Source organism: Scyliorhinus canicula, chromosome 4 (genome assembly GCF_902713615.1).
Source record: "Scyliorhinus canicula chromosome 4, sScyCan1.1, whole genome shotgun sequence".
NCBI classification, from domain to species: domain Eukaryota; kingdom Metazoa; phylum Chordata; class Chondrichthyes; order Carcharhiniformes; family Scyliorhinidae; genus Scyliorhinus; species Scyliorhinus canicula.
This window is the reverse complement of record NC_052149.1, coordinates 13,001,359-13,026,393: the sequence shown is the minus strand read 5'-3', so window position 1 is coordinate 13,026,393 and position 25,035 is coordinate 13,001,359. Positions and strand designations below refer to the sequence as shown.

At 52.8% G+C, this 25,035-nt stretch overlaps 1 protein-coding gene across 1 annotated transcript; it reads right to left on the bottom strand.

The window, feature by feature from the left end:
• Positions 1-1,793: 1,793 nt before the first annotated feature.
• LOC119964133 (interferon-induced protein 44-like) lies at positions 1,794-24,732 on the bottom strand. Its single transcript, XM_038793435.1, has 7 exons — positions 23,938-24,732; positions 23,802-23,841; positions 18,257-18,440; positions 12,297-12,449; positions 9,614-9,785; positions 8,135-8,235; positions 1,794-2,075 (listed from the first exon to the last, which is right to left on the bottom strand). The coding sequence occupies exons 1-7, from the start codon at positions 24,470-24,472 to the stop codon at positions 1,863-1,865; spliced, it is 1,398 nt and encodes a 465-aa protein (XP_038649363.1). The 5' UTR covers positions 24,473-24,732; the 3' UTR covers positions 1,794-1,862.
• Positions 24,733-25,035: the final 303 nt, after the last annotated feature.

Sequence of the window (25,035 nt, the reverse complement as noted above, 5' to 3'; positions counted from 1 at the left end):
CCAATGTCTTGGATTGCCATTGTCCTGATGTCATACAACCTAACCAGCTGATGTGATGCCGAGTCACCAAAACTGGGCAACACAGGTCCTGGAGATGCCTCCAACGTCCAGTCCTGAACAAAGAAACATGAAGCAGCCGGCTGGGCCCTGCAGGAACAACCTTGAAAGGGCCCAAGTACTCTCACTGCAGGTAAAAAAAAATAAACAATGGAACTTTTTAATCTGGAAAGTGTCGGAAAGTACTCTGGAATTGTTTTGGTGCATTTTCTGGGGGCTGTTGCCACTCTCGCCCGAGGATGGCAAAAGCAGTGGATGACGTGTCCACGCGGAGACTATGGGTGAGGCTGAAGCCAGAGGGAATAGTTGTGAGCTAGCGTGAGTCAAGAGTCAGGAGAGCAATTTTTCAACTCTTTGTTCAGAATCTCCTGGCTGCCATGCACAGAGGGAAGTCAGGGTGACATAACTTCACCATCTACACGCTGTTCTGAGGCAATCCTTTTTTCAGTAAAAGGATATTCTGTCCTGGGAACCAGCAACTATACTTCATGCTTCACATCCTTATTTGAATCAGATCAGAACTTCCCCCAAAATATCAGCAGTAAGAATTTCAGAAGGACGCACTTGAGTAAACGTACCTAGGACCATAGAATAGAATGATAGAATTCCGACAGTGCAGAAGGAGGCCATACGGCCCATCGAGTCTGCACCGACCCTCTGAAAGAGCACCCTACCTAGGCCCACTCCCCCACCCTATCCCCATAACCCCACCTAACCTGCACAGATCTGGACACCAAGTGGCATTTTAGCTTGGCCAATCCAACTAACTGCACATCTTTTGGACTGGGAGGAAACCGGAGCACCCGGAGAAAACCCACGCAGACACAGAGAGAATGTGCAAAGTCCTCACAGTCACCCAAGGGCAGAATTGAACCCGGGTCCCTGGCTCTGTAAGGCAGCAGTGCTAACCACGGTTATTATTTCAGGGGAAAGCATTTCAGCTGCCTGGTATTCATTCAGAAGATGTGAGCAGCTCTGGGGAGACCGGCGTTTAAAGAACATTCCCGTTGCTCGAGAAGGCGATGGTGAGCTGCCTCTTGCAGTTCATGCGGATTCTTGTTTTCCATAATGGTTTTGATATAACTAAATAGCTTGCCGGCCACCAGAGGGAAGCTGACAGTCAGCCAAAACATCACATGTGGACCACATCAAGTAAGGGTGGCAAATTCACTTCACAGCTCCAGGGTCCCAGGTTCAATTCCTGCTTGGGCCACTGCCTGTGCGGAGTCTGCACGTCCTCCCCGTGTGTGCGTGGGTTTCCTCCGGGTGCTCCGGTTTCCTCCCACAGTCCAAAGATGTGCAGGTCAGGTGGATTGGCCATGCTAAATTGCCCTCAGTGTCCAAAATTGCCCTTAGTGTTGGGTGGTGTTACTGGGTTGTGGGGATAGGGTGGAGGTGTTGACCTTGGGTAGGGTGCTCATTCTAAGAGCTGGTGCAGACTCGATAGGCCGAATGGCCTCCTTCTGCACTGTAAATTCTATGATTATCTATGATTAAAAGACATTTGTAAACCAGACAGAATTTGAATAAAAATCCACCAGTTTCATGACCACTGTTACTGACACTAGCTTTTTTTTTCTTCATTCCTTCATGGGATGTGGGCGTCGCTGGCTGGGTCAGCATTTATTGTCAACCACATTGATGTGAATCTGGAGTCACATGTAGGCCAGACCTGGTAACGATGGCAGATTTCCGTCCCTAAAGGACATTAGTGAACCAGATGGGTTTTTACAACAATCGACAATTCCAGATTTCTTTAATGTCCGTGGGGAGGGGGCATTAGTTTTACCTTTCAGATTGGGACATCAGATGCCCGGTTTTGCTGTCGAGTTCAGCTGCAATGATGAAGATGAATGAGCAAGGTTCTCCAAAAAGCTATCTGCATATCGTAACATTTGTAGCAGTGCAGAGAGTATTAAAATATCTGTGGCACAATCTAGCTCATGAGTTGACCAATAATTTTCCACAGGAATTATGCACGTAACAGGAATATTGAGTTGCTTCTCAACCTCCAGCACCTGGAAACAATACAGTTGAATTATTATGGATATACAAGGAGGAAGACATTTTGATTATTAAGCACATCTTTAACCATGGCAGTTCAATACCTGCCAATTCACAGTGTCCAACTTTTCTTCACGTCCCATAATCAGCACGATGACCAAGCAAGTAACTATCTGACTCTTCGCTAGATCAATCCTTCCCGTCATGCTTTCTCTCTATGGTCACTTGGGATGGTGTACCCATCATTCTTCGCCACCAAGCCATCTCGCCAGCAGTCAGATAAGGGCCCCTTTGCCTCCATTGGCATTGGGCAGGATTCTCCGACTGCCCGCCGGGCCGGAGAATCGCCGGGGGGGTGGTGTGAAACCCCCCCCCACCGCCCTGACGCCGGCTGCTGGATTCTCCGGCGCCGGTTTTTCGGCGGGGGGGCGGGAATCGCGTCGCGCCGGTCAGGGGCCGTTGGCAACGCCTCCCCCCTTGGCCATTCCCTGCCCCAAGATGGGCTGAGTGGCCGCCCGTTTTCGGCCTGCCCCGGCGGCGTAGATTACACCAGATCCGTACCAGCGGGACCTGGCTCTGGGGGTGGCCTGCGGTGTCCTTGGGGGTGGGGGGCGCAGGGGGATCTGGCCCTGGGGTGGGGGCCCTCACGGTGACCTGGCCCGCGGTTGGGGCCCACCGATCCTCGGGCGGGCCTGTGCCGTGGGGGGGGCACTCTTTCCCTCGCGCCAGCCGCTGTAATGGTCCGCCATGGCTGGCGCGGAGAAGAACCCCCCCTGCAGATGCGCTGGGTTGATGCCAGTACACGCTGGCGCTCCCATCCATGCGCCACTCGCACCGGCCGGCGGAGGCCCTTCAGCGCCAACCCCGCCGGTACCGGCCTAGCCCCTGAAGGTGCGGAGGATTCCGGACCTTCCGGATGGCCTGACGCCGGAGTGGTTCACGCCACTCCTCGGCGCCGGTACGCACCACCCCGCCGGTTAGGGGAGAATCCCGCTAATATTGTCAGCACTTCGAGTTCCTCTACAGCGCTGGAAGCATGGTCGGCAATGACTTGGTCAACACAACTGTTGGAAATTTGGCCCATTAGCGATGGAGAATCGTAGAGGCCTCGGAGGATACCTGTTCGGGCCCGCTAATGATATGCAAACGGTTTTCACTGTACATGTGTTCTGGAATGCATTGACACCACTGTTGAGGCAGCGGAGAATTGGGATTTTGCATGAAATCGGCGCCGGACGCAAATGAGGCCTCGCTGACTGGCGGTTTCCCGTGACACGTTCGTCACCCCCCCCCCCCCCCCCCCCCCCCCCAACAACTCTCCCCACCACCCTCACCCTCACCCCCACCATGCTCCGGCCCGCGGTCTAATCACGCATCATGCCTTACAGGACCTGGAGATGTGGCGGGTCCATCTGGCACCCCCCCCCCCCCCCCCCCCCCCCCCCCGCCCCGCCTCCAGCCTGTGCCACAGCCGAAGCCCCTCCCCCATGAGCTGAGCACCGACGACGAGAGCAGATCGGAGCCCGGGTCTGATGATTACAGAGATTTCCCGTCACTGCTGTCTCTAACACCCTCCACCAGGCTGCTGTCCAGATGTGTTTCTGGAAAGGGCAGTCCCATCGAGTGTGGAGAGGCAGTCTCAGAGCCAGGGACTATGTGAAGGGTTGTTGACGAGCATCCAGCACCTGCAGGTGCAGTTGGAGGAGTCCAACCGCGTGCAGGAGCAGGAGGTGGCGCCGGCCATGCGTGTCACCCAGGTCAACACTGCACGTGTGGTGTCCGCGGGGGAGGCCTTGGTTGCGGCTGCGGATCAGCATGTCCAAGGCCTGGGAATTTCTGTGCAGGTGCTGGCTGAGGCTCAGGACAAGGCTGCCCAATCCCAGGCAGCCATGTGCCAGAGCCACCTGGACATCGCAGCAGCGCTCCTGATCGTGGCCCAGTCACAGCAGGCCATGGCTAGGAGAGTCTGCGGCATTGCCCATGCACTGACCAACATGGCGCAGACACACAGAAAAGATGGCCCAGTCCCAAAGGTTGATGGCCCAGTCACTGGCTGATGTGACACAAAACCAGGAGGTGGTGCACGTTCAATGGGTGATGTGGTGCAGTCCCAGACAGACCTCCAGTGCTGGCAGCGGGAGGGGAGCCTCAGGGATTAGCAGCGCTCACATCCCCAACCCATGCAGTGGCCCCGAGACAATCGGGCACTCTGAGGGAGGAGGAGGTGATAGGGCCCGTGGCGGTGACTCTCGCTGGGGAGTTGCCGGAACACCGCAGCACCTTGGACACCCCTCCCCCTTTCTCCCTGGCGCATCTGGTGGGCAGCGGAACCATGTCACCTGGGACAGCCGAGCAGCAGCCGGGCCCATCCAGGCCGAGTCGTTCCAGGAGGCACGCGCCAATGGGGACCCAGGTCATAATGCAGGAATCACAGCAGGCCACCTCCACTCCTGTTGTATCGTCTGGGGAGCCCCCTGGACATATGTTAGGACCCGTAAGGCCAGAAAGTTAGACACCTGTTCGGTTGGCACGGGTGCAGGGCACAGTTTAGTTACAGGGGATAGGGCACAAATCTGTATATATGTTGTCACGCTGTTCGGTGCTCTGTCAGATGGCTGTGAGGGGTGAGCCTGTCTGGCTGGCCAGAGAAGGGGTGCGGCGGAGTCGGGAGTGAATGGGCAGACACTGTGGGTTCCCCACCTTCCCCCCCAATCATTCCCACCACTGTCACCCCAGGGATCCGATGGCACTGTGTGATGGATTGACCAGCTCGCATACAGGGATCACCCAGGTGGAAGTGCTGCCATGGGCAGGAGTCAGACATTGTGAGACGATGCAGAGAAGTCATCACAGAGCGGGTCGTCATCACCCTTCATCCCATGGACCAGAACCGCTGTTACTGCCAACTCGGGGTCCACACCCCGTAGTGTGACAGGTATGTGTCACGGAGGGGGCTGCAGCCAGGGGTGGTATCTGGGAGGGGTGGGATGTGCTGTCCTTGCCCCTGGCCTCTACCCCCCTCCCCTGCAGTTGGTGAATCTGGAGGTGATCAGAGAGGCCCGTACGTATTGACCCTGGCGTACACGTCATGCGGCCTCCCTTGCCTGGCTGGGTCCCACGTCCTGAACACCCACCCCCACATCCTCCTTGTCAGTGGAGGCCTGGCATTTATCCTCCACCTCCAGCACATCGCCCCTCTGCTGTACGATGTTGTAGAGGGCACAGCAGGCCGCCACGATGGGTGCAACCCTCTCAGTGCTATGCTGGAAGGCCCCTCCACAGCGGTCCAGCCGCATCTTCAGGTCCCCTGGTCGCTGCATGGGCGTCCTTGTAGTAGGTATCAGCGTCGGTCTGTGGCCTCTGGATAGGCGTCACCAGCCATGACCGCAGCGGGTAACCCCTGTCGCCCATGAGCCAACCCCCTAACCGACATGGCGTCTCGAACGTGTCAGGAATCATCGAGTGTGCCGTTCACACTGTCCGTGCACACTGTCCGTTCACACTGTCCGTGCACACTGTCCGTTCACACTGTCCGTTCACACTGTCCAGATCTGTTTGATGCGTAGCTGATGGTCACATCTGAGCTGCATGTTCATCGAGTGGAACCCCTTTCGGTTTGTGTGGAGTGGCCTGTAATCTGTAGGTGGTCGTAGAGGGACATTCAGCCCATCGATCACCCCCTGAACCCAGGGCATCCCGTCGATGGCGGCCAATCCCGCTGCCTGGCATCCTGGTGGGCTGGGTCCACATGGAAGTGGATGGATTGTGCCGCCTGGGCATATAGGGCCTCCATGACGGTGCGGATGCACCTGTGCTCCTAGGTCTGTGAGATCCCAGACAGGTCCCCACTCGACGCCTGGAAGGACCCTGTGGGGTAATAATAATAATAATCGCTTATTGTCACGAATAGGCTTCAATGAAGTTACTGTGAAAAGCCCCGAGTCGCCACATTCCGGTGCCTGTTTGGGGAGGCTGGTACGGGAATTGAACCCGTGCTGCCGGCATTGTTCTGCATTACAAGCTAGCTATTTAGCCCACTGTGCTAAACCAGCCCCTCAAAGGTTAGGGCGACCGTCACCTTGACGCCCCCCCTCCCATACCCCTACAGTGCCTGGGGCGTCATCATCTGGCAGATATGCCGCGCTGTCTCTCTGCTCTGCCGGAGACGTCCATGGCTTGCCCGGTCTGGCAGTTCCTCAAATAACAGACGCTGCCAGTACACACAAGGCCTCATGTTGTGCCGCCTTGGCACCTACTCCTCCTTGGCCTGTTGGGCGGCTGGCTCTCCATCCTGGTTGGCTACCTCCTGCTCTGCTGCTGCAGCTTCCTCCTCCTCGAGCAGCTCCAGCTCACACAGCCACAGGGCATCCCCCAGGGTTCCAACGACTAGCAGGAAGGCCACCATTGCTTGTTGTATTCCAATATCCATTGTCTGCAGGGGGTGAAAGGAAGATATGTTGGCATGGTGCGTGCCCCCATGCCCAACCAGGTCCAACGGGCTACACGGTGCTCCCAGTTGGCACTGCGGACTCTGCCCCCGCATGTGCCACCCCATCTCTGCACCCCGGGCCCTGTCCATACAGGCATCATGGGGCGTCTGGCCCTAATGTCCATCTCTGCTGCCTGATGCAGCCCTTGCCAGGAGCACGATCTGCGGCCCCCATCTGGCACCCCTATACGGGCTACAGTGGGCATTGCCCTGGGTGGACACGTGATGCCCCACCGGCAGGTGGCGACCGTTTGGGTGGTGGTGGGGGTGGGGGTATAGTGGAGAGTGGGCTACGACTGTGATGGGGAGGGAGAGTGGGGCCTGGGGTTCGGATGTGATGGGTTTGGGGCACCCATACGTCCGCAGTCACACTGCAGAACCAGGGGGCAAGGTGGGTGGTCAGTGGGGTGCACAGCAAGATGGCGACCTTGCAGGCTGCGGCAACGGCGGCCCATGCCTGGACACTGCCCTAGTCCCGTGGGGAGGTCACCCCGGCCACACGGCCATTTCCCCATCACCCCCCACCGGCCCCCCCCCCCCCCCCCCAAACCCCAGCCAGCACGGCAAATGTCCGGCCCGGCAGCCCACGGTCGCTCTTCTCCGTGTCCGACCTCCTCTCTCTCCCTCAGCAGCCAGGCGCCGGTTTCACGATATTTATAAGAACAAGTGGACCGTTGGGAACTCGGCCCATCAGAGGCGGAGCTTCGCGGGGGCCCCAGAGAATTCCGGGACGGGCCCGCGAATTACATGCAAATGGTGTTTCCTGGACCCGCGTTCCGGAACGCATTGACGCCGCTGCTGAAGTGACGGAGAATCGCGATTTGGCATCAAATCGGTGCCTGCTGCGATTTTGGTGTCGGGAACTATTCTCTGCCCAATCCCGTTTCGCGATTTCGGTGCCGGACAACAGCGAATCCCACTCTTAGACTCAGGAATGGAGAATCCAGCCGCAAATGTTCCACATTCTCAAAATAATCTTTGTGTGTGTTATAGTTCAACCACCAGGGTTCTAATTCCAAGCTATTAGTTCCTTTGGGTAGAATTGTCTCATTTTATGACTATTTGTGAACTCAGGCAGTAGAAGCGAGATGTAGCGCACCGGCTCCAGTCCCGAATTTTCCTGCCATATTATTTGACACATAGGGCAAACGTTTCCCCAAAATGGCAGTGTCAGGTTCTGATTGAAAAGCGTCGTGCTTCTTCCCAGAGAAACAGCCAGATTTCCTCTCCGGTTCGGGCGGGCATGCTTTGAGACATCACTCTGGCGGGTGGGCGGGGCCCCATGGGGCCTGCAAACCCAGCTCTACAGAGATCACAGGATGGTAAAGGTGAAAGTAACGTCCACCGTCTGCGCCGTGCTCTCCCCCGACCCCCTCCTCCCACCCCCACCCGCCACCACAGTCCGCTTTTCCTGCCCGAGTTGACATGTGGACAAAAAAAATTGGAAAATTCCGCACCATGCGACTATATCTACTACATTGCGTTTGTTAAATCTATGCCTTGAACAAAACCGTGCTTCCTGCTCTTTATCAGTAAGTGCACATTCTGAACGATGAACAATGACTTATACAATAGAACGCATACCTGTTTTTCAATGATATCACTGTAATAGACATTTTCCACTCCTTTCCTAACCAAGGGGCACTCTTTATCCACTTTCGTTAACAAAACAATTTGTGGTACGTCTATGGAATGAAATAAATTAATAAGTTGTTAGAAAATCACCGACTGGGACTGCTCGCAATGGCTCATAGGATAAGGACAGCTGTATTATTTCACAGTGGTTAGCACTGCTGCCTCACATCGCCAGGGACCCGGGTTCAATTCCGGCCTCGGGTGACTGTGCGGAGTTCGCAATTTCTCTCCGTGTGAGCGTGGGTTTCCTCCGGGTGCTCCGGATTCCTCCCACGGTGGGGGGGTCTCTTTACTTAGGGAGTTCCTGTGGGGCGGTCCCTCTAGTCAGGGGGTCCCTGTGGGAGGTCCTGCAAGTAAGGGGTCCCTATGAGAGAGTCCCTCTAGTTTGGGTGTCTCTCAGGGGAGCCGTCCGCTCTAAATGACGGCCCGATTGTGGGACATCTCTCAGGAACCCCGCGTATTCCTTGCCCTGGATAACTTTGCATAGCAAAGGATGCTGAATTGCTCCCGCTGGAAAAATTGTCCATGACCCTCTCCCATCTGAAACATGAAGCTCCTCTCAAAATTAGCCAAAATCCACATGAAATTAGTTTCCATCCTGTCTTTTATTTTGTTTATTCTTTCATGAGATGGGAGTGTTGCTGGCAAGGCCAGCATTTATTGCCCATCCCTAATTGCCCTTGAACTTGGATGGCTTTCTGGGCCATTTCAGAGCCTGCAGTTTCAGGCGACAGTTCAGATTCAACCATATTGCTGTGGGTTTGGGGTCTCGTGTAGGCCAGACCAGGCAAGGACGGCAGATTTCCTTCCCTCAAGTAAACTGGATGGGTTTGCACAACAATCGATGATAGTTGTCAGGGTCGCCATTAATAATTAGTTTCGTATTCCAGAGTTAGTAACGGAGTTTGAATTCTACCAGGAGCCATGGTGGGATTTGAACTCATGTCCCCAGGTCATTACCTGGGTCTCCGGAATTCTAGTCCAGCGATATTGCCACTATGACAGCATCTCCCTTTAATGCCCGCCTGCTGCCAGGGATTTCAGATCTGGGAGTCTGAAGCTGTTGCTTCTAGATGTACACATAGAATCAGTCCAGGTTTGGTGAACCAGATCACATGATGTGGAGAGGCCGGCGTTGGACTGGGGTGAGCACAATAAGAAGTCTTACAACACCAGGTTAAAGTCCAACAGGTTTGTTTCAAACACGAGCTTTCGGAGCGCAGCTCCTTCCTCAGGTGATATGTTCCAGAAACATTTATATAGACAAAGTCAGAGATGCCAGACAATGCTTAGAATGCGAGCATTTGCAGGTAATCAAATCATTACAGATCCAGAGATAGGGGATAATCCCAGGTTAAAGAGGTGTGAATTCATCACAGGCTGCATTCAGCCTATTTTTCACTTGCTGAAGAGCCCTGGACTACTCACCAAACTGATCAATCCGTGATCGAATGGCACAAACTTTCTTTTCCATTTTGCTGGAGAGGATGGGGGTTTTGTTTGCATCGATCACATAGACAACACAATGAATCTTCTCACTGACGGGCACAGATTTAATGTAGCTCTTTGAGCCAGCATCAATTGGCGAAGTTGCATTAAACTGCAAGAAAAACAACCTGATGTTAAAAGAACACTTTATTTGAAACCATACTGAAGATGTAGGCAGGGCGGACATCTATTACCCATCCTACTTGCCCATGGTGAAGCTATGTCTTCTAGAATTGCCACAGTCCCTGTGAAAGCGCCTCATGGTGTTGTGATCCAAAGAACTCCAGAATTTTGACCCAGCAACAATAACGGGTCAACAATACACATCCAAGTTAGGATGATAAGTGACATGAAGGGGAACTTAGTGGTGCAACTCTTTAATACATACTGGGTGCACCAGTAGTGGAGGGAGTGTATAATAAAGATAGATATTTATGGGGTGCTAAGCCAGTAGACTGTTTTCTCTTGGCTAGCATGAAGCTTCTTTTCAAGTAACCAATCAATCAATGCTCTTCACTTGTATATACTTATCTTCAATTCATACAATTAGTATTCCATCACATGAATATTCCTTACAATTATCAGCCCAGGTCAGGACATTACCAAGGACTTGCTGCATGTCGGCACCAACTCCTTCTTGATACGAAATCTCCCCTTCCAGCGTCTTATTATTTAGAATCATAGAATTGCAACAGTGAAGAAGGAGGCCATCCGGCCCATCGAGACGGCACAGACACTCTGAAAGGGCACCCTATCTAGGCCCACATCTCCACCCTATCCCTGTAACCCCTTAACCCCACCTAACCTGTACATTTCTGGACACCAAGGGGCAATTTAGAATGGCCAGTCCAACTAACCTGCACATTTTTTAGACTGGGAGAAAACCGGAGCACCCGGACGAAACCCACGCAGGCACGGGAAGAAAGTGCAAACTCCACACAGTCGCCTGAGGTCAGAATTGAACCCGGGTCCCTGGAGCTGTGCGGCAGCAGTGCTAACCACTGTGCCACCATGCCATGTGTACTTATCTTCAATTCATACAATTAACACAATTCTTCAGTACTACAGCTCGAATTTTATCAGGGCCCAGGTAGTTTGCAGTATCCCAGGGAGTAGGCAGCACGGTAGCACAAATGATTAGCACTGTGGCTTCACAGCGCCAGGGTCCTAGGTTCGATTCCCTGCTGGGTCACTGTCTGTGCAGAGTCTCCACGTTCTCCCCGTGTCTGCGTGGGTTTCCTCCGGGTGCTCCGGTTTCCTCCCACAGTCTAAAGACGTGCAGGTTAGGTGGATCGGCCATGATAAATTGCCCTTAGTGGCCAAAACAAAAAAGGTTCGGAGGGGTTATTGGGTTACGGATAGAGTGGAAGGAAGGGCTTAAGTGGGTTGGTGCAGACTCGATGGGCCGAATGACCTCCTTCTGCACTGTATGTTCTATGTTCTATGATCCAATGCCTTCAGCTATTTCTTGATATCATGTGGAGTGAATCAAATTGGCTAAAGATGGGAATCTATGATGTTGGGGAGCTGAAGAGGAGGTCAAGATAGATCATCCACTCAGCACATTTGGTTGGGTAAATTGGGTGAAGTGGGTAGCCCGGAGGCACCGGTAGGGGTCGAAAGCTTGGGCTTTCTTTAAAAATGGCCCTCCCCAGTACAGGAAATGACTTAAAGGGCAGGGTTCTGCGAAAACTGGTGGACGGGCAACTCCGGCGCGAAGGAGTGATGTGAACCACTCCGGCGTCGGGCCGCCCCGAAGGTGCAGAATCCTCCGCACCTTCAGGGGCTAGGCCGGCGCCGGAGTGGTCTGCGCCCCGTCGTCCAGCGCGGAAGGGGCTTGGCGCCACGCCAACCGGCGCCGAAAAGCCTCCGCCGGCTGGTGCAAGTTGGCGCATGCGCTGGAGCGCCAGCATGTGCTGGCATCATCCCAGCGCATGCGCAGGGAGGTTCATCTCCGCGTTAGCCATCTCGGACTGTTAGAGCAGCCGACGCGGAGGAATAGAGTGCCCCCACGGCACAGACCCGCCCGCGGTTCGGTGGGCTCCGATAGCGGGCCAGGCCACCGTGGGGGCACCTCCCGGGGCCATCCCGCGCACCCCCCCCTACCCCCCGAGGACCCCAGAGGCTGCCCACGGAGCCAGGTCCCGCCGGTAAGTACCACTCGGCCTATTGTGGGCTGGAGAATCGCTGGGGGGGGGCGCTACTAGCGGCCGCCGACCGGCGTGATTCCTGCTCCTGCCAAATTCCCAGCGCCGGAGAATTCGGCAGCCGGCGGGGGTGGGATTCACGCCCCCCCCCCCCCCCCCCCAACCGGTGATTCGCCGACCCGGTGGGGGGTCGGAGAATCCCGCCCCAAGACTGGCCTCGACGGGCAGTTTCTCACTGAGGCCCAAAAAAATCATCAAAGTGCCGTTAAATAGCGGGGTCCTTCCTGGCGCTGCAGACATCCAGAAACACCGCAAATTAACTCAAGTCCATTGAATCATGCCCCATGTCTTCTCTCTCACTTCTCATGGTAACTGGTCACACATAGCAGCAACACAGAATGCTACTTGTTTGGTCAGCGATGGTGCATGGGAAAGGAAAAAACAGAGGAACTATGATATTGTTAATAACAGATTACCTGATACTTGTTCGGAACATGACCTTCAATGATATTGAGAATATCATCACTGTGAATGCCAGGGTCTGTGCCTTCTGCAAGTCCCATTGTATCACATAGAATAAGAGGGGGAGATGGGCAACCCTCTCCTTCTCTGAAGGGGTATGCTGAGTACTGCAATTAAACAAAGATATCAGGGTGTTTTGAGTGCATTGTCCAAATGAAATCACTGATAAAATCATTGAAAAACATACCAGAAAAATTTCCAAACTTCTAACATGAGAATTATTTAAATGGCAAAAACAGGAACCATCTAGTTTATCTTCTACAGTCTGAGTAGTCACATGATACAATTATAATGGCCAGTAAAAGTGACCTTCATAGAATCATAGAATTTACAGTACAGAAGGAAGCCATTCGGCCCATCGAGTCTGCACCGGCTCCTGGAAAGAGCACCCTACCCAAGGTTAACACCTCCACCCTATCCCCATAACCCAGTAACCCCACCCAACACTAAGGGCAATTTTGGACACTAAGGGCAATTTAGCATGGCCAATCCACCTAACCTGCACATCTTTGGACTGTGGGAGGAAACCGGAGCACCCGGAGGAAACCCACGCACACACGGGGAGGATGTACAGACTGCACACAGACAGTGACCCAAGCCGGAATCGAACCTGGGACCCTGGAGCTGTGAAGCGATTGTGCTATCCACAATGCTACCGTGCTGCCCCTTCAATGGTAGGAATCAATGTTTTCCATTCTAATCTTCGCCCCAGCATATTAACTATTTGGCCGGTAGGTTGGAATAGGAATTCTGGCAATGGGGGGGGCGGGAATTGGAATGGTTAATGGCTGAGTAGATTCTCTGGCTTCCATGTGGGAGGGACAAGCCAAGGCTTTCACTTCCTGACGGATCAGGGAATGGGTTTTCTCTTGCTGGGACATTGTACGAAGGGGTCCCCCAAAACCTGGCATGATGTCAGCATTGAGGATTCCCGAAGAATATTGGTCGCGGAAACCTCAGGAGCCCTCCTGTCCTTGCAGGCCGACAATGAGTTCAAAAACAGGCAAAGTATTTCATCTTACCCACATATAGAGCTTCAGATTATGGTGCAGTGTCGGTCACACCATCAGCCAACTTGTTCTGAAACTTAAGCAGGTCCATGCCTGCTTCTAGCAAAGGCTTATTCAAATTAAGGGGCAATTTAGCATGGCCAACCCACCAGGCCCACGACGGGTCGGAGAATAGCAGGAGGGCCTTCCCGACAATTTTCATGGCCTCCCGCTATTCTCCCCCCCTCCGGCCGCCCCCCGACACGAATCGCTGCTCGCCATTTTTTACGGCGAACAGCGATTCTCCGCAGGCCGATGGGCCGAATACCGCGGAGTTTACAGCCGTTTTCACAACCGCGATCACACCTGCTTTCAGCGTTCGGGAAAACGGCTGCAAAGTGCCCGTCCCGGACAACCATGGCACCGATTGGCACGGCCGCATCACGGCCGTGCCAAGGGTGGCATGGGTCTGCGATCGGTGGGCGCCGATCACGGGCAGCGGGTCCGATACCCGCGCACTATTTGTTCTTCCGCCGCCCCGCAGGATCAGTGCGGCTGAGGGACATGAAACTGAGGGACAAACTGAAACACGGCCAGTTTCACGCCAGCCTTCACGGCACGCCGGATTTGCGGAGAATCGCTCCCCTTGTGTGAGTATTACAACAGCCAAGAACATAGCAGTTTTGTTACAGGATCCTAATTTTTAAGATTTAAGTCCCTCACACACGACCCTTTCCAAGTGAAGACATTTCTCCTCGCCTAAGTCAAAGATAATCAGCCACTTATCCTGAGATTGTTCCCCCATATTTTAAATTCAACCAGCGTAAACTGGAGTGAGTTCTCTGTCCCGGGATACCGAAAGCGCGTTTCCCAATGGATCGGAGAATCGGGCGACAGGCGGAAATCGGGATTGGTGTCGGGCGCCGATCTTTTTTATAATACATTTAGAGGACCCAATTCATTTTTTCCAATTAAGGGGCAATTTAGCATGGCCAACCCACCTGCCCTGCACATCTTTGGGTTGTGGGTTGAAACCCACGCAAACACGGGGAGAATGTGCAAACTCCACACGGACAGTGGCCCAGAGCCGGGATTGAACCTGGGACCTCAGCACTGTGAGGCTGCAGTGCTAACCACTGCGCCACCGCGCTGGTCAGGTGCCGATCTGATCCCCCCACCCCCACTGGTGATGGGATCGTGCGCCAAGGGAAGGATGTAAATAATTGCAAATAAGTCTCAATGACCCATTTTCATCCACTTCGTGGGCCAGGAACCCTATTCACCGTCCCCCCGTGATACTCTGGTCGTCTGAGCCGGGAATCACATTGGGGATGGGGGTGGGGGGGGGGGGGGGGGGGGGGATGGGGGAAGACTGCCTCCGAAGTCAATCCCAGGGTCATCCGTCACCCCCCTCCCCCCCACAATGCAAAGCCCCTTCACTACCAGACCCCCAACACCCCGAAGCCCCCCCCCCCCCCCCCCCCGTTCCCCTCTCCTGGAGGACTCCTGCAAGAGATTTCTTTAATAAGGGGAACCTCCTCAGACCCCACAGGATTTAGGGGAGGACAGAGACCAGCAATCACTTAGGTCTTCCACCCCGAGACCCTCAGATCCCCCACACTCAGCATGGCTCTCCCAGCTTCTCTAGCGTGCCATCCAGCGAGCCAGTTGTGTGGGCAAACTTTACCCTGCACATTCACTCCCAGCCAGATCAGAAACACGTAGACTCCAGACCTCGGCCAGCATCATTCCGGAGCTTGTGCTGAGCTGTCATCCACTTACACTTCCCCTTTGGCTGTGATAGAGTCCTCAGTGGTGAAGCCCTGCTTTTCACTGCTTGATTGTTGACAGCTGCCTCTATGGTGCTGACACATTTGGAGTACAGGCGCTCTGTTCAGGCATCAAAGGTTACAGGACACACAGTCCAGAAACCATCCTCTCTCAGACAGGCCACCTGTTCCGTTGAGGAGGCCATCAAGCGTTATCACAACAAGGCTAATCTCTCCTCTAAGGTAGCCTTCAGCTGTGCAGCTAGCGGCTGGTGACAGTCAATGGGGTGTAAAATGGAATGTAAACAACCAAGTACAAAGTTAGAAAAGACTGACTGCAACATTGAAACCACAGAGCCTGTTGGAACCTCAATGGGGGTGAAATAGTTTGGCAGGACAGACGGGCTGCAGCATAGCTCTGTCCTGGGAAAGTTTGGTAGGACAGATGGGCTGCAGTGTTGCTCTGTCCTGAGAGAGTTTGGGAGGACAGATGGGCTACAGTGTTGCTCTGTCCTGGAAGAGCTTGGTAGGACAGACAGGCTGCAGTATAGCTCTGTCCTGTGGGAGGTTGTTCAGACGGGCTGCAGTGTAGCTCTGTCCTGTGAGAGTTTGGTGGGACAGACAGGCTGCAGCATAGCTCTGTCCTGAGAGAGTTTGGTAGGACAGACGGGCTGCAGTGTAGCTCTCCTGGGAGCGTTTGGTGGGACAGTCTGGCTGCAGCATAGCTCTGTCCTGTGGGAGTTTGTTCAGACGGGCTGCAGCATATCTCTGTCCTGTGAGAGTTTGGTAGGACAGATGGGCTGCAGTATAGCTCTGTCCTGTGAGAGTTTGGTAGGACAGACAGGCTGCAGCATCGCTCTGTGCTGTGAGAGTTTGGTGGGACAGGCAGTCTGCAGCATAGCTCTATCCTGTGAGAGTTTGGTGGGACAGACAGGCTGCAGTATAGCTCTGTCCTGGGAGAGTTTGGTGGGACAGACAGGCTGCAGCATAGCTCTGTGCTGTGAGAGTTTGGGAGGACAGACTGTCTGCAGCATAGCTCTGTCCTGTGGGAGTTTGGTAGGACAGACGGGCTGCAGTATAGCTCTGTCCTGGGAGAGTTTGGTAGGACAGACGGGCTGCAGTATAGCTCTGTCCTGGGAGAGTTTGGTAGGACAGACTGGCTGCAGCATAGCTCTATCCTGGGAATGTTTGGTTGGACAGACAGGCTGCAGCATAGCTCTGTCCTGTGGGAGTTTGGTAGGACAGACAGGCTGCAGCATAGCTCTGTCCTGGGAGAGTTTGGTAGGACAGACAGGCTGCAGCACAGCTCTGTCCTGTGAGAGTTTGGTAGGACAGACAGGCTGCAGCATAGCTCTGTCCTGTGAGAGTTTGGTAGGACAGACAGGCTGCAGCACAGCTCTGTCCTGTGAGAGTTTGGTAGGACAGACAGGCTGCAGCATAGCTCTGCCCTGTGAGAGTTTGGTAGGACGGACAGGCTGCAGTGTAGCTCTGTCCTGGGAGAGTTTGGTGGGACAGACAGGCTGAAGTGTAGCTCTGTCCTGGGAGAGTTTGGTGGGACAGACAGGCTGAAGTGTAGCTCTGTCCTGGGAGAGTTTGGTGGGACAGACAGGCTTCAGCATAGCTCTGCCCTGTGAGAGTTTGGTAGGACGGACAGGCTGCAGTGTAGCTCTGTCCTGGGAGAGTTTGGTGGGACAGACAGGCTGCAGCATAGCTCTGTCCTGTGAGAGTTCGGTAGGACAGTCAGGCTGCTGCTGTGGTTGACCCTGTTGTGGGTCTCCACTGTATTTCAACATGGCTTGAATGCCTCACATATGCTAACCCCTCCCGGCCCAGAGGCACCCCTGACCTGGCTCTCTCCAGACCCTCAAACAACCTCAGCCCCCTTGAAGGCCACCCCCCCCCCCCCCTTCCCCGCACAGCACTAGGGCATCAGCTCCGGTGTGCCCTTGAGTGCATGCCGGAAATTGGAGAGGGCGACTCATCCCCTCGCTCCCCCTCTGTATCCATTGTGCCAGGTCCCCACGTGACTTCTTCCTTTTTTGGGGAGGGTGGGGGGGGGGGGGGGGGGGGGGGGGGGGGGTGGGGAGGGGAGTGACTCCTGGGAGTACTGTTCATAGACTACAGCTCCGCCTTCAACACTATCATCCTGACAAGACTAATAACCAAACTCTCCAACCTTTGACTTGACCCCTCCCTGTGCAGCTGGATCCTTGACCTCCAACAAACTGCAATCTCTCAGGATAGGTGACAGCACCTCCTCCACAATAGTCCTCAACACCGGGACCTCGCAAGGATGTGTGTTCAGCCCTCTACTGTACTCCTGATACACACATGACTATGCAGAAAGATTCAACTCCAATTCAATCTATAAGTTTGCAGATGATACTCCAGTGGTGGGTCGTATCTCAAACAACGACAAATCAGACTAAAGAAGGGATAGATAAATTGGCTGCATGGTGTACCGAAAACAACATCTCACTAAAAGTTGGAAAGACCAAGGAACTGATCAGCGACTTCAGGACTGCACTGCCCCCCCCCCCCCCCCCCCCCCCCCCCTCGATATCAATAGCTCCGAAGTGGAGATGGTCGATAGCTTTAAGTTCCTGGGGGTCCCCTTCATCAACAGTCTGTCCTGGTCCACTCACGTTGACGCAGCAGTCAAGAAAGCCCAACAACGTCTCTACTTCCGATGGAGCTGAAGAAATTCAGCATGTCTGCATCGACTCTCACAAACGTCTACAGATGTGCCATAGAGAGCATCCTATCCAGCTGCATCACAGCCTGGTATGGCAACTGCTCGGCTACGTTCCCTTGGCCGCAGAAAAATACTTTTCACGTGACAATAAATAAATATCAGTATCAATCAAATAAATATCAAAGTTGGTGTTGGCAAATTAGTAGCAGAGGATGAATGAGCCCACAGAATCAACATGGGATGGGAACTGGAAAATGATTAAGTAGATGAATTATATTTGTTAAAAGGGGTGGGGATTTATAAGATTTTACTTCTTCCCACTCCTTCTCGATCATCCCCATATTATTTGGTGCAATGTAATATTTTGTTATTGTGTAATGTTCGAAAAAATAAATAAACTAAACTAAAAGAATAAAATACAATGGCAAGGAAAAGACAGAAAGCCCTTTGGATTGGTTTACCTTTGCTGTTCTGCCTCCAGCCAAAGCTTGACTAGTAACATAGCCACGGAAAACCGATTTGGCAGAGTTGATGAAGTTGGACTTGCCTCCTCCGACTGGTCCAATCAGTAAAATCCGCGCCTTAGGCACAGTGTTTCCATATAGATTAAAGGTCGTAATGCAGTCCATCAACTCTCGTCTTTTTCTGTTGGCAAGAACGTTTATATTAACGAGAATCATGATTTTTATTCTCCAGGGCGACGCGGTAGCACAGTGTCGCTTCACAGCTCCAGGGTCCCAGGTTCCATTCCCGGCTGGGTCACTGTCTGTGTGGAGTCTGCACGTTCTCCCCGTGTCTGCATGGGTTTCGTCAGGGTGCTCCGGTTCCCTCCCACAGTCCAAAGACCTGCAGGTTAGGTGGATTGGCCAAGCTAAATTGCCCTTAGCATCCAAAGGGGTTGCTGGGTTACGGGTATGGAGTGGAGTTGTGGGCTTAAGTGGGGTGCTCTTTCCAAGGCCGGTGCAGGTTCGATGGGCCGAATGGCCCCCTTCTGCACTGTAAATTCGATGTCATTCTATGTCAACGAATGGATCTCCCTTAACATAGAACACAGAGGGACATAGATAAGTCGCAGAGCTGGGCTGACAGTTGGCAAATGGAGTTTAATGCAGAAAAGTGTGAGGTGATTCATTTTGGAAGGAATAACAGGAAGACAGAGTATTGGGCTAATGGTAAGATTCTTGGTAATGTGGACGAGCAGAGAGATCTCGGTGGCCATGTCCATAGATCCCTGAAAGTTGCCACCCAGGTTGAGAGGGTTGTTAAGAAGGCGTACGGTGTATTAGCTTTTATTGGTAGAGGAATTGAGTTTCGGAGCCATGAGGTCACGTTGCAGTTGTACAAAACTCTGGTGGGGCCACATTTGGAGCATTGCATGCAGTTCTGGTCGCCACATTGTAGGAAGGATGTGGAAGCATTGGAAAGGGTACAGAGGAGATTTATAAGGATGTTGCCTGGTATGGAGGGAAGATCATATGAGGAAAGGCTGAGGGACTTGAGGCTGTTTTCGTTAGAGTGAAGAAGGTTAAGAGGTGACTTAATTCATGCATACAAGATGATCAGAGGATTAGATAGGGTGGCAATTGAGAGCCTTTTTCATCGGATGGTCATGTCCAGCATGAGGGGACATAGCTTTAAATTGAGGGGAGATAGATATGGGACAGATGTCAGAGGTAGGAAGGGCATGGAATGCCCTGACTGCGACAGTGGTGGACTCGCCAACACTAAACACATTCAAATGGTCATTGGATAGGCATATGGACGATAAGGGAATAGTGTAGATGAGCTTTAGAGGGGTTTCACAGGATGGCGCAACATCGAGGGCCGAAGGGCCTGTACTGCGCTGTAATGTTCTATGTTCTACTTGGTTGATAAGCTGGTTGATAAATAAGAGGAACATTATTTCAATGGCGGTGATTTTAAATGCCACCTGAGAGCAGGCCAGCAGTGGATATGGCAGCCAATTTACTTTGCGATCTCAGCCTCACTTACATTCTGCCAGTGAGCTTCAAGTAACACGTGAGCATGCACGCCCCCTGCAACCCTCCCCCCTCCCCAACCAGGGTGGGCAACTGGAAAAGGAACCAATCGACATCTTAGCTAGGAAGTGTGGGGATGCCTCAATCTGAAGTCCCCTCCTGACCCCTTCCCATGGCATCCCCTACCCGCCTGCCCCCCCCCCCCCCCCCCCCCCCCCCCCCCCCAAGTGCGGTTCCAGCACTCCGGTTGAGGCACCACACTGCAATACCTCTTCTGGCCACTGCAAGGCTGTGCCTGGGCTGGTTGGATGAGGACTTAAGGGTGGGTGGAAGTTCCCACCCACTGCCAACCATAGATAAATTAAGCATGAAATGGAAGTGGGCTTCTGAGAGTTAGCGGGAGCGCAGTATGCATCGCCTTTCAGGATGGCGAGTGATCCTGAAAATCCTGCCCATTAAATTGTGACGACAGGAGCGGGTCAGAGGCTGGGAATGTGGCAGTGAGTATCTAATCTGCTGCCTCCCCAAAGCCTGTCCAACACCTGCAAGGCACAAGTCAGGACTATGAAGGAATGTTCTCCACTTGCCTGGATGACTGCAGCTTCAACAACACTCAAGAAGCTCAACACCATCCAGGACAAAGCAATCTGATCGATTGGTATACAATCCACCATCTTAAAAATTCACTCCCTCCCATCACTGATGCATAGCGGCAGCAGAGTGTATCATCGACAAAGATGTACTTCAGCAACTCATAAGGCTTCAACAGCACCTTCCAAACTCACAAGTTTGATCACCTTGAAGGGCAAGTACAGCAGATGCAAGGATCCACCATCACTTGCAAGTTACCCCCGAAGCCACATACCATTAAGAGTTGGAATTATATCACCCTTTCTAGCTTCGCTGGTTCAAATACCCTGGGACCCCTCCCTAACAGCATTGTGGGTACACCTATGCTACATGGACTGCAGCGGTCTAAGGTGGTTCTACCACATTCTTGCCTGGGTTTGTGCAGATCCAAAGACACTAAAGAAGCTCAGCACCATCCAGGACTAAGCATAGTGGCAGCCATGTGTACCATCTACAAGACGCACTGCAGCAACTCACCAAGTCTCCTTCATCAGCACCTTCCAAACATGCGGCCTCTACCACCTCGGAGACATGCAGATGTATGGGAACACCAAACCTGCAAGCTCCCCTCCACACCACATACGAGCCTGACTTGGAAGGATCCACTCTCACCGGGTTATAATCCTGGAACACACTCTCCAACAGCGCTGTGTAGCAACACCACTTGGAGTGGTTCAAGCTCACCACCACATTCTCAAGGGCAATTAGGGGTTGGCAATGAATGCTGGTCCAGATAGAGAAATCCATATCCCATAAATAGTCGAAAAAGGAGATATAGGGCTCCTTCCACCAGGGTACCAGAAATTATTTGAAATATTTATTCGGCAGCACAGTGGTTAGCACTGTTGCCTCACAGCTCCAGGGTCCCAAGTTCAATTCCCAGCTTGGGCCACTGTCTGTGCGGAGTCCGCACGTTCTCCCCGTGTCTGCGTGGGTTTCCTCCGGGTGCTCCGGTTTCCTCCCACAAGTCCAGAAAGACGTGCTGCCAGGTAACTTGGACATTCTGAATTCTCCCTCTGTGTACCCGAACAGGTGCCGGAATATGGCGACTAGGGGCTTTTCACAATAACTTAATTGCAGCGTTAATGTAAGCCTACTTGTGACAAGAATAAAGATTATTATTATTTTTTGTTGCTGACGTTTGTTATGGTAATCCTCAACCAAAAACAAAATATTTTCCCAAATGGAAAATGAATGTGTCTTTCAAAAATTTTTTTAAATAACTAGAGTGAGATGGCAACGGATTAGAATTAAACAGATAGTATTTCAGAGAGTCAGTATTGCTGTTGTTGCTAACTGTCTTCTCCTTTGCTATAAATTTCTGATAATCACATGGAGCTTGAAGGATCTTAACGACTGGACTGTGTCAGTTGAGGGATTTTGTAACCATCGATTCAACGTTACCGGTTGTTCTTGTGCATTGCTGAAACTCAGTAGAAATTCAAGTTAAAAACTTGTCAGGTGCAAATAAGAATTGTTTTATTTTGTCTTCTATTGATTATGAAAAATGAAATGAAAGTCACTTATTGTCACGAGTAGGCTACAATGAAGTTACTGTGAAAAGCCCCTAGTCGCCACATTCCAGCGCCTGTCTGGGGAGGCTGGTATGGGAATTGAACCGTGTTGCTGGCCTGCTTTAAAAGCCAGTGATTTAGCCAAGTGAGCTAAACTGGGAATTAATATTTATGCTTTAAGCAGCTATCTTTTTTTTACCTATATTAAGTGTATTAGAAATACCTGGCTTCTACAGAGCTAGAATTATCAAAGGTACTCCTTGTTGGAAAGCATTCTCAATGTGATCCACATCACTTCCCCTGCTTGGAAAGTAGACCTGCTGCCCTGATGCCATAATTAAAAGGATGCAGTCTTGGATGAGGTAGCTGAGGGTCACTGGCACCTGGAGATATTGTTTTTTTCTTTATTCTTTCATTGGATGTGGATGTCACTGGTTAAGCCCAGCATTTGTTGCCCACTCTAATTGCCCTTGAACTGATCATTTCAGAGGGCAGTTAGGACACAACCACATTGTACTTCCACGAGGGTAAGGGAGAAAACAACACAGAAATCAGGTCATGACCAACTTCGACCGAAAGATCTATTATATTTCTCAGGGTTACGTTAAAATGGATCAGGGCCCCAGCACCAAAATAAGAACTAAAGAATGAATGAGTATACAGTGACCTTCCAAACACCCACTGAAAAATAAATGCATTTGTCTTACCTCAGTTTTCTTTAGATTTTGGGCGCGATTCACCGGAAAAATGTCAAAGTCGGCAGGGTGTTTCGCGATAGCAGCAGTGGCGAGATTGACACCACTATTCAACGGCACTTAGCCGGTTTCCGGGGGCTTCAGGGAATTTCAAGGCCACACTTTGAAAGTTTTCTGGCACTGGGGAACAGATCTCTACACGACCCGCTTTCACCCCCCCTGCTTTCGGGACCCCTCCCCTTCACCACTTTCCCCAACCTTTCGGTGGCCCCCTCAACCTCCACCCTCCCCTTTCATGGGTATGGCCCACCAGGCTTTTACCCGTGGCAGTGCCAACCTGGCTGGAAGTGCCCCTGGCACCCTGGCAGTGCCAGGCTGGCAGTGCCAAGGTGCTAGGGAGAGTGACAGTGTACTGCCCTGCCCCTGACCACCTGGGGGCTCTAATGGCGGGCTAGACCCTTCCCCACTCCCACTCCCCCATGAGCTGCAATCATACCCGGCTCACAGTTGTGGAAGCCAGTACTAAACAGCGCCTGGCTGAGGCCTTGGACACCCAGCCATTGACTCCCAGACACCCGGCTAACCCGGGGCTGGATTCTCCGAAAATGGGGCTATGTCCCCACGCCGGTGTAAAAACGCCGGCATTTTACTCCAGACTTTCCTGGAAAAAAAAATAGAGCTATTCACTTACTTTTGAAGGGGCTAGCAGGGACTCAGAATAATTCACACCGCTCTGGCTGTGGATACGGGCCACGCACTTGGGGTTCCAATACCGTGCATGCACACGGTGGCGGCCTGCAGCAGCCGTGCCGAATGCAATGGCGGACTCAGCCGGCTGACCTGGACCAACAAAGAAGGTCCCACCGATCTACCCCGCGCGATCGCCGCCCGGGCCGCCCATAAGGAACCCGCCTCCCACCAGGGTGGCAGCGGACTGAGTCCGCAGCTGCCGTGCGTGAGTCCTGACTTCCCATACGTGGTTAGAAGCACGCCATCGGGAATTCGGCTGGTCGGAACCGGAGCATCGCTGGGAGGGCCGCTGGCAATCGCTCTCCCCAGTCGTGCCGCGTAACTCGCGCGCGAGCGATTCTCCGGGGACCAATTCCCGCGTAAACGTTGATTCTCCGCCCCCGCGCCAAACCCATTTAGGTCCAGTAGTTGAACACACATGCCCATGAAGGAACTTACTGTGTGCTCCAAGTTAGGTTTCTCCAGGGAGATTTCAATTCTGGAAAACAAGGGCACATTCTGTATTAAAAAAAAACAAATTCAGGAACAGTTGGGAATGTGTGGCATTCCTGATAAAACGAGGGAGTCGATTTACCTTCCACCCGGTAAACTTCAAATTCTGCAAGATTCGCATCATCGCCGTACAGCTCAATTGAAGTGAACGAGAAGGAGTGATCAGATTCGTTTACAATTGTTTTGCAAATCCCCTCACGCAGAAAGGCGAGACCTCCAAAATTGGGACCATTTCTTGAATCACTGCTCACAGCTACAGCACCTGGTTTAACAGGAAACTTTAATGGCTTACCCTTTGCCTCTTTGCACAGTCGAAATAGAAAGGCCTGGTCATCGTAATGTGGCCTATAAGATTCAAAATCAACACTCGTGTAACCTCCAAACACGTAACCCGACCTATTGTAGGCGACAGTTAACGTCGGCCCCTGTCTGTCGCATTTATCATGGAAAGACTTCGCACCAAAACCGTGGACACTCGCTTTGTAAAGTAAATGTAAGCGGACCCGCCCTAGGAGCTGCTCCACTTGTTCCTCATCTTCCTGTGTGAGCCACGATGTTACCTGGGTCGTCTTCAGAGCCTGGAAAAGATTTGACAAGAAGTGGATATCAAGCACCATCTTCCGCCGCAAAACTCCACCACGCTCTTGGGTGGATTCGGTCCCAGGTTACAGGCAACACTCACCATTTCCACCAGCTCTTCAGTCACTCCAGCTACCCCCTCTGGCTGGAGGTTACTGGGGCCCGCCCAGCTTGCTCTTAACAGGAGTCACAACACTCCACCCTGCTCTCAAACAAACACCAACGTTTAACAATCCGGGCAAAGAAAGTGCACGAGTTTAGCAGCTGGTGCAGAATCTGGAATGCTGGATACACAGGAGGATCAAAGCCTGGGGGCCCCCGGAGAGTGAAGCAGAAGTGAAAATCAGACTGATTTCCCTCTGCGGGAACTGCCTGTTTTTTTAGTTCACAGATTCCTCTCCCCGCCCACGCGGCTGGCAGACGTGAGGAACCAACCGGCTCCACCAGGGGAACCTGTCAAACCTGAGTTATTGCCTTACTGACTGCCCCACCCCTGCTACTGACCACGGGCGGGATTCTGCGGGAATCAGTGGGGGCGGGCATCTCCGGCGCGAAGGAGTGGCGTGAAGCACTCCGCCGTCGGGCCACCCAGAAAGTGCGG